This window comes from Pelecanus crispus, chromosome 2 (genome assembly GCF_030463565.1).
Source record: "Pelecanus crispus isolate bPelCri1 chromosome 2, bPelCri1.pri, whole genome shotgun sequence".
NCBI classification, from domain to species: Eukaryota; Metazoa; Chordata; class Aves; order Pelecaniformes; family Pelecanidae; genus Pelecanus; species Pelecanus crispus.
In genome coordinates, this window is record NC_134644.1 from 148742325 (window position 1) to 148753641 (window position 11317).

Sequence of the window (11317 nt, forward strand, 5' to 3'; positions counted from 1 at the left end):
CTTTGCCGTCCTGTTGAGGAGATAACGGTAAGCGCGTGGTCGTTGTTTAAGTCCGCTTAGGTGCGGTTGCTGGGTGCTACGTTGCTGCTCCAGGTGTTTCCAGGCCAGTTTTGTTCTCTGTGACCGAGACCATTGACCATTCCTGAAGAGCCTACCCAGGTGTGACCCGGAGGCCTTCCTCCTACCTGTGCAAAACTCCCCCTCCCCACCAGCGCCTCTGAGGAGAGCTCTTCTGGCCTCGGTCTTGCCTCTGTGCAGCAGAGTCTAGCCCTTCAAAACCTAAAAGGCGGTCTGTGAGAGCCGTATCTTGTATCGCTCTGTTTTGAGTAGGTTTTGCAGCAGGACGGCAAGTGGAAGCCTAATGTAAAAATGTTCTTTGTGGAAATAGTTCTAGTTTCTTGGCTAGTTCCTGGTAGAGGCATGGGCCTTAAATTAAGTGTATGTCTCGTACTGGTTATTCTAGAAGTGTTTGTTGATTAAGTCAGTTTTTACATTGCTGTAAGCTGGTATTGCCATCCATTCATTCTTACCCTCTTCTGCTTTCTCATACAGAAATGTTGATGAGACTCCACAATGTACCAGCCTGGGGAGCTGAGCTGAGGGTGTAGCTCCGCAGCAGCCTTGGCCACAGGCACTGCTGCTGTCTTACTTTCCTTTACTACCCTGGTTGTGGTTTCTCATCCCCTGTCTTGCCCCACTTCCAAAGTCATTTGAGCCATCTACAAGAAAATCTAGCCTAGCAAATCAGTGAGCAGTTTTCTGTATGGTTAATGGTCTAAGCCAGTTCAGGAATGGGCTGAATTAAGTGTTCTAACAGATTCAAGGGAGTAAGTAGAAGACTAGGAGGACATTAATTAGTGGATAGATAAGCTTGGGCTACTGTAGGTCAACTGTCAAAGTTAAAACTTCTTTTTTCCCATTCAGTCTTAAAACAAGTCAGTTACCCAGTATGATACATCAAGTGTCTGTAGAATCAGCTGGTGTTGTCACAGTTGAAGTGGCGAGCTTGTCTCTTTGGGCATTGATGCTGACTTAAACTGGCTTACAACGACTGTGGCAGAATGGCATAAGACACCCTAAAATACTGGTTCTGTATGGCAGGATTTAAAGCACAGCGTATCTTTGTGAAAACAGGAGTTGAAGCAGTAGTGTGTTTTAATGTCACCTCATCCCTGGGCCCTGCATAGATTGGTTTTTCTTCCAGCCATACGGCGCTTCTGGAAATGCTGTCTTAGTGATGCACATCTGTAGTTCTGTTGTGATTCATTCCAGCCCTGCTTTGTTTTGTCACATGCAAAAGAAACATTTTTTAAAAATCAGAAAGTAGTGTAGAAGTGAAAACGCAAGTCACTAATCTGACCTCACTGTCCTGATTTTGACAATGGAATAGCTTTGATTAGTGCCAGACGTTTAGCAAGCTGTGCCATTATGTTGTTGAGAACTACATCCCATCTGTATTCTCCCTGCTATTAATAGCCACACAAAATCTCTGTTTGAAGGCAGTGCAGGCTGTAGCTCAAGGCGGGTTTTAGGTGTGCATTTGCCTGGCAAACAATGTGGGATGACAGCTACTAAAAAAGCACTTCGTATCTGTGACATATGAGGGAAGTTTTTGCATGTCAAAAACTATGCGGAGAAATAAAATAGATGTGAAACAATTGAAGTAAAATAGCAGGTAATAGTTTGGTTTTTTCCTGCCTTCCAGATTTGGCACCCACAAATTCCAGATATCCTCATGGACAGTGTCACTAGTAATGGCCAGGTGATGGTCAAAATTCTGGGCCAGAGAAACCAAAGACAAGGCAAGGTTTGGAAATGTTAGTGGAGTGTGAGAAGGCAGTGATAAATAATGTAGTTTCTAGGTGCAAACAAAATAGGAGTGTGACAATCGGTGAATTGTATTATGTCCTGGTTTTAGCTGGGATAGAGTTAATTTTCTTCCTAGTAGCAGGCATAGTGCTGTGTTTTGGATTTAGTAGGAGAATAATGCTGATAACACACTGATGTTTTAGTTGTTGCTAAGTACTGCTTATGCTAGTCAAGGACTTTTCAGCTTCCCATGCTCTGCCAGGTGCACGAGAAGCTGGGAGGGGGCACAGCCAGAACAGCTGACCCAAACTGACCAAAGGGCTATTCCATACCATATGACGTCATGCTCGGTATATAAACTAGGGGGAGTTGGCTGGGGGGCAACGATCGCTGCTCAGGGACTGGCTGGATATCAGTCAGCAGGTGGTGAGCAATTGCATTGTGCATCACTTGATTTGTATATTATTATTATTATTATATTGTTGCTGTTGTTATTACTATTTTACCTTATTTTATTTCAATTATTAAACTGTTCTTCTCTCAACCCAGGAGTGCTTCTCACTCTTACTCCTCCCGATTCTCTCCCCCATCCCACTGGGGCAGGGGGAGTGAGTGAGTGGCTGCGTGGTGCTTAGTCGCTGGCTCAGGTTAAACCATGACACTAGATCGCCCCGCTAGTAGGTGTCCCAGCTAGTCTAAAGCTAGCTCAAGCATCTCTGCAAGCCATGGTGTTGGCTGTGCAATAAACATGCCAGTAGAAACAAAACACAATATGGAAACCATGTAGCAGATGATGTGTTTTGTATTTGGGTAATATACATGCTTGCTTGTGTTATATGTGCTTTTATTACAGGTTTTATTAACTTTAATCTTAGCAAATACCCTTTTAACACAGGCAGCTTTCATAATCCACAAAGGTATGCTTTGATACTCAGATATATAAGATCTTCTAGATTCCAGATTTATATTGTATTCATGAAGAGGAATTGCAAAGTTCTTTTTTCCTTGTAGAGCAAAATTTGACATTAGTGTTTAAAGACCCTTATTGTTCTTACGCAGTTCTAACTCAGATTGACATTTTGTTTGAATGTCATATTGCAATTGCTAGATATCAATTTAAGGGATTTAAGTGATGACATACTTTTTTAATTTTTTAAGTGATCAACCTTAGTTATGCTATACATGAGAGCAATGTTATTTGTCAATACAATGAACTTGACTGTAGTGGTTTGGTTTTAAAAATGAACTGCATCATGCCCAGATAAAACCAGGTTAGATAAGGAACGTCCATCTTTTTAAGGAGGATAATTTTACCAGATTTCAGTTGCTACTTTTCAATAATATTGAATTCTGTTGTCTTCAATCTTACAAACAAATCTGTAAGACTTCAAAATTAAATGGCAGCAGGGTGTTCAGTTTTGTGATAAGTATCTGCATCAGTAATAATTGAAGGAGAGGTTGATGATTCCCACCCTCCCAGTGCAGTCAGATGTCTTGTGTTGAATTGTAGGTTTTACAGTGGATTGCTTTGGAAAGCTTTGTTTTAATGGGCTGTTAGGACAGCATCTATTCAAGCAGCTGGCTGATTAGACACAGAACTCAGTAACTTAGGAAACACTACTGAGCCTTTTTCTTCCTAATTTTTCTCATAGGTATAATAAAGCAGTGAAGAGAAACTGAATGAAGGAAGTATTACATGTCTTACTGATCAGAAAACTGTTTCTGGATTATTTGGACAAACTATGTATGTATGTAGTAAAATCTAAAAAGGTAGGATATCGTCCTTTTCCGTTTTATTTAGAAAACCTCATAACTAATGAAAAACTCTTTCATGAGTCTCAGTGGGGTTACCAAAGTAATTTTGTATGTTAAGGAGGAATGTGAAGTCTAAAACACTTTCTTTTAAGTGAGTTCTGTGGAGTCTTACCAAATTCTACTAGGCTTTTCATGATAGGATTTTGATGAAGGTGGGTTGCCTGTTAGTTCTTCTTCAAAAATCTTCCAAATCCATTTAAAGGGTACTCAAATAGACCCTGTAGAAGAACATGGTAGCTCCTCATGATTTCAGGGTTAGCTGCTGTTTTGTTTCCCGAATATTAAGTATTTCTCTAGGCATGTGGAGATTTCATGCTGTTCCCTCTGGGGTGGAAGTCTACAATGAGTAGAGAATCTTAGCCTCTTTTTTTCAGTATGAAAGCAACGCATTAAGTGATGTGCAGTTCCTAAATAAAAAATCGTCTGGCTGAAAGTAGCACAGCTATTGTCTGTAAGGACACTGTTTTGTAAGTTAGTTAGGCATTATATAAAAGGCATTAAAATGGAAAGCAAACATTTGCATTTGAACTTCAGTGATGTTTCTGCTTCAGGTAGAATTCAAGTAAATATAAACTGTATGTTTATAGCTGCTGGAACTATGTTCAATAACAGAGTTCAGAACAAGCGCAGCTCACATATCTGCTAAAGTCTTTGCTCTCAGAATTCAGAGAATCTTCATATAAAATTGGGCTTCTGACATCCAGCAGTATAATCCTCAAATTCTTAAAGTCTCCAAAGTATCTAAGTGTTTGCATTCTCACCTTAAAGTTCTGTATTCACATTAAGTTCTCCATATTTCTAGAATTGCTTCCAGGCTTTTTTGTGAATCTAGCCATATGGATTCGGGACAAAGACGGCTTTATTTCTCTTGTGTTGTTTCAATAGGTTGAAACTGTGTGGAGAGCATGGGTTATGATATTGAGCGTTTTGTTGGCTACGTTAATGAAGGGCTGTTATGCTCCATCTGCCGTGATGTGTTAGAAGATCCATTACAGGCTCCTTGTGAACATGCTTTCTGTACTGCTTGTATACATGGATGGCTTGTTCATCACAGTAACTGCCCTGAAGACAGACAAATGATTGATGTATCTTTGCTACGACCTCTCTACAGGTATATGATAATTTTGCCGGATGTTGAAATTACATTAATTTGGGATTCCTCACCTTTGCTTGCACAGCTTCATCTCTTGTCATTTTCTGTCACTCAAATTGTCTTTACTCCAATATGCCTATGGCAGAAACTGATCACTTGCATGAAAGCATTAGCATTTTCTATTTATTATAATTAACTTTCAAGGTATTAACATTTCAAAATGGAAATAATACTTAGTTTGTTCTCCATGTGCTGATTCTAGATATCTGTCTGGATATTATTCTGAATGTCTTCTACGGCACCAAAACTTTTCCATACTTTTTTAGAGAAAGCAGGCAAAGCAACTCTTGACAAGAACAGTCACTAAACACTGTATCTTTTGTTTTTCTTTTCAGTCTTACCTAGATACTGTAGCGGGGTTTGTAATGAGTAATTCCTGTAGATATGAACCAAACTTCTCACCTTCAAATCCTTTTTTAAAAAGGTCTTTAGCCATAAGAATATCTGTCTTGTGCTACCTTATCATGTAAAGCAGGCTGTTTTCACAAGTGTCTTCCAAAATTGGTCAGGCAGTTGGACTAGATGATCATTGTAGGTCCTTTCCAACCGAACTGTTCTATTCTATTAATTCCTGCAATTGCCAGCACACAGCATTTCAGTAGACACTACTTGTGGTTTAACCCCTGTGTTGTCTAATCTTGCTCAGATTAACAGTTATGTTGTGTTTAAAACATTCAGCCTCAGGCATTCAATTAACTCTGTTAGTACTATCAGTATTTCTGTCACTAAGGAGATTTACTGTATGGAAAATGGAAGTATAGTGTACACAGAGCCCTAGAGTTTAATTTGTAGATTGTTTTGTCTGTACTCACTGTAGTCAGTTTGATTTGGCATGTTAGAAACACAAATTAAAATTTAAATGATGAATGAGTAGCCTAAGTGTTATTGGTAATGTCTGCTGAGCTAGTGAAAGATAACAATTAAAAATTGATTCAAAAATAACAAATTCATTTGCACATTTAATTTTGGAGACTGAATTTTCCTTTAACATTTTTTTCTTTTAAGCCTGTTCTTTTCAAATATGTTCACTTGCATTCTAAGAAAAAAAAATTAAACTGATTATTCACAAGTTTTCCTAATGGGAGTTAAAATCTTTCTTTCTTTTCCCAAAAATTGAAAATACAAATTTTTCAATGATGTTTTTCAATTTTTTTTTTTTTTATGTAGATATATGAAAAATGATTTAAACCGTCTTCAGCTACATTGCAAAAACAGAGAGTATGGCTGTGAAATGGTTTGTTCCCTGGAGTCTATAGACAGGCATGAAAGGGAGTGTGAATACAGTCAGATACCTTGCTCCAATGCGGGTGAGTAACATTCAAAGAAGCTGAATTCTTTATATTCAGCAAACATGTGTTTGTCACCTTTCTGTCAACAGAATGGCAATGGCGGACATTATTTCCAAACAGAAATTCAGAGCTTTAGCATGATCTACTCTTTACAGTAGTCTTTTTGAACAAAATTTATTACCAATTTATGGCAGTCATGATCATTAGCAACAATTTCTTATCCAAGAACTAACCAAAATGAATGAGAATGATGGACTTCAAATTTATGAAAATATGGTAATGTATTTGCTTTGCTTTCTGTCAAGTTACAAGTTTGTATTTCAATTTTGACTGTTCATTTTTATGTTTATAATAGCACCTACAGAATGCTTATGGGTCACAATGTATTTGTAGAACAGGTGGTTGCCTGGTGCATTGTGCAGCCACCCACTCTGTCCTGCGGTTTTAACAAAAACATATCTTGGAAATAAGAATTGTTTTAAGCTAAATTCTGGTTAGAATTGTTGTGTTCATATTAAGATCTTTATTTAAAACAAACCTACACCTCCTGAGGAAGAAACATAACTGCTAAAAAGAAACATACTGTTAAAACTTCCCAGACGATTTTATTCAAAGTGTTGTACGTTCCTAGACAAAGTTAATTTCTAATTAATGATGCTAAGGGCATAGTCAAGTCTGCCATTGTAATTAACAATAAGAAGATTAAGGTGCTAGAATTGCTCCACTGGAAGTTATAATTTTTCTCAGCAGTGACTCCTGCAGATGCTTCAGATTCACCTGTTTTACTTTCTACGGAAACAGTAGCATTTACACAGTTGCCACACCTTCTCTCTGGTGTCTGGTGTTCAGGGTGAGGGCCTTTACATCTCTTGAACTCTTTCTCAAGAATACATTGGAGTGTGTTTTGAATGCCTCAATTACAAATCATTATATTTATTAGTAAAGCTCTTCTAGAGAGCTGTCTTTCGTAATTTGCTGGTATGGTTTGTTGGCAAGTTTAGTTGCTCCATTGTTTCAGTTTTCTTACATTGATTTTATCTTCAAATTAAATGCAAGGAGCAAACAGTGCCTCAAAGATTAAACGTTAAGACTACAAACTTCAAGTTTAGAGTGTTAAATGTAGCAATAATTTATATAGCGTTCATTTTTGGTTCTTTACATTTTACTTTTAATCACTACAGATTTGTAAAGTTTGTATCCTAGAATTGTTTCCTAGAATTGTATCCTAGAAATGTTTCTATTTTTGCATCGGTTATTAAATGTTTATAAAGAAATGTTCTTCTTTATTTATGTGGTTACACACAGGACCAGGAAAACAAGGTTACATTCCATCTCGCCCACATCTCTCTTACTATGTGTCTTTGGACCTTTCTTCCTAAATTTGATAACCTAATGTTTTTTACACCTGTGCATTCTTCCTCAATTCCAGTCACTTCAGTCTGTGGTGGAAGTGCAGGCAAACTGCTAGAGTCTTAGCTTGGCATCAGTGTTGTCATTACTGAAGTTGCTTTAATGCCAGACCAGTGGTAGAAGACTTTACAGAAAATACCTAATTTCAGTTTTTCAGTATTTTCAGTTAATTGATAAATACTTTACTATGACTTTTTAAGAGTGTTTTATTACTAGTTATGTGTGTTATAACTATCACATTTCATGTTCTAAAGAAATCACTTTTTTCATTGCCTTAACAGATTGACAGTTGCTTAGCTCAGGATATTGCAGCTTGCTTGCTTGAGTGTTTTTGTTTGGAATTAATTAACATGTTTTTGTTAGTTGTAAATGACTGGCTTACCTTACTGTTCCCTCTTCAGGTTGCACAGTTCAGATTGAACGACGTAACTTAGATGGTCACCTGGCAGTGTGTGAATATCGGAGCCGTGAATGCCCCAATGGTTGTGGTTACACCATTCTCAGTGCAGAAGATGCACAGCATAATTGTGTAGCAGAGCTAAGAACCGAGCTAGAACTACTTCGGTACAAATCTTCTGTTTCTTTGATGTTTGTGTTAGTCTGGGCCTAAAATCACTGCATAAAGCACTTCAAATACTAGCGCTGGATTCCGGTATGTGTTAAATAGTCTGTTAATTACTTGATGCTAATGGGCCAGAGTGTTATTACGTGGCAGCATAGACTTTAAATTCTTACTGTTTTGATTTTTTTGCTGTTTTTTTTTTTTTTATCCAAATTATCACAAATCCTAAAATACCGTTGCTTGCAGTTGAACTGCAAGCTGACTATATAAAATGACAAAATACCTAACAAGAACTGGAATGAAATTGGCAATTTCATTTTTCCATTGGCCTGACATAGGCCCAAAGTCACATTATTTAATAATTATGTTGTTTGGGTTTTTTTTAACAAATCCTGGAGATAAAAAACTAATTCTTTTGGCAGGTACAGACTGATAGATTAAACCTCTGAGGATCTGATTTTCAATTTTGATTAAAATCCTGGCAGATTAATAACAGTTGGTGAATATGACTCTTCTTACCAGCATCCTCTTTTTCCTCTTAAAAGTTTCTGTAGCTTTTCCTTTCCATGACGTTCCAGTTGGACTGGTTTTTTCCATGCTCCTTCCCATTTCTATCTTTCAACTCACTGTCTACGCCTTGTGGTGTTGAATATTGCTGTGAAGTCAGGTTCAAATCTGTTTGAAATGCATTGAGGCACAAGGGATTCTGCTACCTAGTTTCTGAACTCAAAAGGCTAATGTAGTAACAGCTAGGTTTTAGCTCTGAATCTGTGTGAGCAATTAGGTTATAGTAACTTACTGCATACTATCATTTAGTGTCTGCCATAAAAAGTACATGTTTAGCAATACTATAGTATTCACACCTTTTAGCTTGACTACCTATGCTTAGTAATACTAAGCAAGCACATACTATAACTAAAAGACAGAAAATCATTTAAAGTCATAAATACATGATCTTGGGCTCATAGAATTATTTCGGGAATATGATACAGTTGTCCCCTATATAGGCTGTCTGTGGTCACTTTAGTGCCCCCCGAGCACAATGCACTTTTTTATGCTAGTTTTATTTAAATTAATAAATAGTACCATCATGCCTCTAGAGGGGTGTCCTGTAGAGTATGATGGGAATCAGATTGGGCTGTTTGGCTGCAAGAAGGCTTTCTGGAATTTGAAAATCATTTTTTTCCATGCTTACAAGACCTAACAAGGACAAATAAACTTTTTAGGTCAGAAATGATCTGCAGAGTGGAGGAGGCAAAACATGAGATGGAGTCAAGGTTAGATTCACAGAGAAGGCATATGGTCCAAAAAGAGAGTATTCTGCAAAATGAAATTGAAGAACTGAAGGTAAATATAATAATTTTATTCTCCTTTTTTCCCCTCTCCTAACAGTCTAGATTTTTGCTTTTCCCAGTAATAGTCTCTTATTTTGTAAATGTAGTCTCATACCGGTCACAAGTGGTGTTCCCCAGGGCTCTGTTTTGGGAGCAGTCTTGTTTAATATCTTTATCAATGATCTGGTTGAGGGGATTGAGTGTGCCCTCAGTAAGTTTACAGATGACACCAAACTCAGTGGGAGTGTCAATCTGCTGGAGAGTAGGATGGCCCTGTAGAGGGACCTGGACAGGCTGGACCGATGGGCTGAGGCCAGCTGTATGAGGTTTAACAAGGCCAAGTGCCGGGTCCTGCACTTCGGGCACAACAACCCCATGCAACGCTACAGGCTTGGCGAAGAGTGGCTGGAAAGCTGCCCAACAGAAAAGGACCTGGGGGTGCTGGTCGACAGCCAGCTGAACATGAGCCAGCAATGTGCCCAGGTGGCCAAGAAGGCCAACAGCATCCTGGCTTGTATCAGGAATAGTGTGGCCAGCAGGAGTAGGGAGGTGATTGTCCCCCTGTACTCAGCACTGGTGAGGCCGCACCTCTGATACTGTGTTTGGTTTTGGGCCCCTCACTACAAGAAAGACATTGAGGTGCTGGAGTGTGTCCAGAGAAGGGCAACGAAGCTGGTGAAGGGTCTGGAGCACAAGGCTGTTGGGGAGCGGCTGAGGGAACTGGGATTGTTTAGCCTGGAGAAGAGGAGGCTGAGGGGAGACCTTATCGCTCTCTACAACTGCCTGAAAGGAGGTTGTGGTGAGGTGGGTGTTGGTCTCTTCTCCCAAGTAGTTAACAATAGGATGAGAGGAAATGGGCTCAAGCTGTGCCAGGGGAGGTTTAGATTGGATATTAGGAGAAATTTCTTCACAGAAAGGGTAGTCAAGCATTGGAAGAGGCTGCCCAGAGAGGTGGTGGAGTCACCATCCCTGGAGGTGTTCAAAAAACAGGTAGATGTGGCCCTTAGTGGGCAAGTGGTGTTGGGTTGGTTCTTTCCAACCTTAATGATTCCTCGTTTTTACTTTCATTAAAAAATAATCCAGCCACCAAGCCAGGAAACATGAAATTCTTACTCTACCTTTAATTGGTTTAGTGGTGGACTTGGTAGTATTAGGTTAATGGTTGGACTGGATGATCTTAAAGGTCTTTTCCAACCTTAGCGATTCTATGATTCTATTCTATATAGATGAGAATTACATTAAGTATAGGAAGCAAACCAGGTGTTAGCGCAATGCTTTGCCTCAACTTATCACCTCTGTTGAGACGCAGGCTGAGTGCTGTATTCGTGTGGGTTTTTCTACATCAAATCCATTTGGAGCTAACCTCTACCAGGGCTGCATTGTTCCATGTGTACATAACATGTTGGCAAATTGGTCTGAAACTCATTTTCAGTGTCTAAACATAGGGCATACATCACAAACTGGATGTAATTAAATACCCAGCTCCTTTTTTAGTGCTGTCCAAAGTGGCTTAATGCAGTGCTGATACAGAGCCCTACTGTAGTATTTACATTATGGTTCAGTTGTGGTCAAAAGGTTGGAAAGTTGCATTGTAAACTTAATCAAGTAATGAGCAAGGCCATCTTATCTTTTCATTTATCCAGTTCTTATTATATCACAGAATTGGATGTTCTTTATAGTTTACCTTTTTATTTTTACTGGATTTGTTAAATCCTTGAAGAACATATCTGAACATAACCAAAACCTTAGTTTGGTTGGGGTCTTGAAATACAAAATTCAAGCAGCAACTGGATAAATCCACTGTTGTTTATTATACTTTATAAGAAACTTTGCATTTTCAGGAAAACTGTATTGGAATATTTGAAACAAGACCATCTCAGAGGGTGAATGCCTGGATTGTGTCTCAAATGGTTTACATTTGTTCCGCTATCAAAAAATTATTTCA

General features: G+C 38.7%; 1 protein-coding gene across 3 annotated transcripts in view; it reads left to right on the forward strand.

Annotated features, from left to right (window-relative positions):
• LOC104026049 (RING finger protein 151) overlaps positions 1-11317 on the forward strand; it is a 22057-nt gene continuing 10740 nt past the window's right edge. For all 3 annotated transcript variants that reach the window (XM_075706440.1, XM_075706439.1, XM_009492629.2), the window contains exons 1-6: positions 1-27; positions 3462-3579; positions 4510-4735; positions 5945-6084; positions 7878-8040; positions 9265-9385. In XM_075706440.1, the coding sequence (XP_075562555.1) occupies positions 4530-4735; positions 5945-6084; positions 7878-8040; positions 9265-9385 (630 nt within the window). In that variant the 5' untranslated portion in view covers positions 1-27; positions 3462-3579; positions 4510-4529. The remainder of the gene's footprint in view (positions 28-3461; positions 3580-4509; positions 4736-5944; positions 6085-7877; positions 8041-9264; positions 9386-11317) is intronic.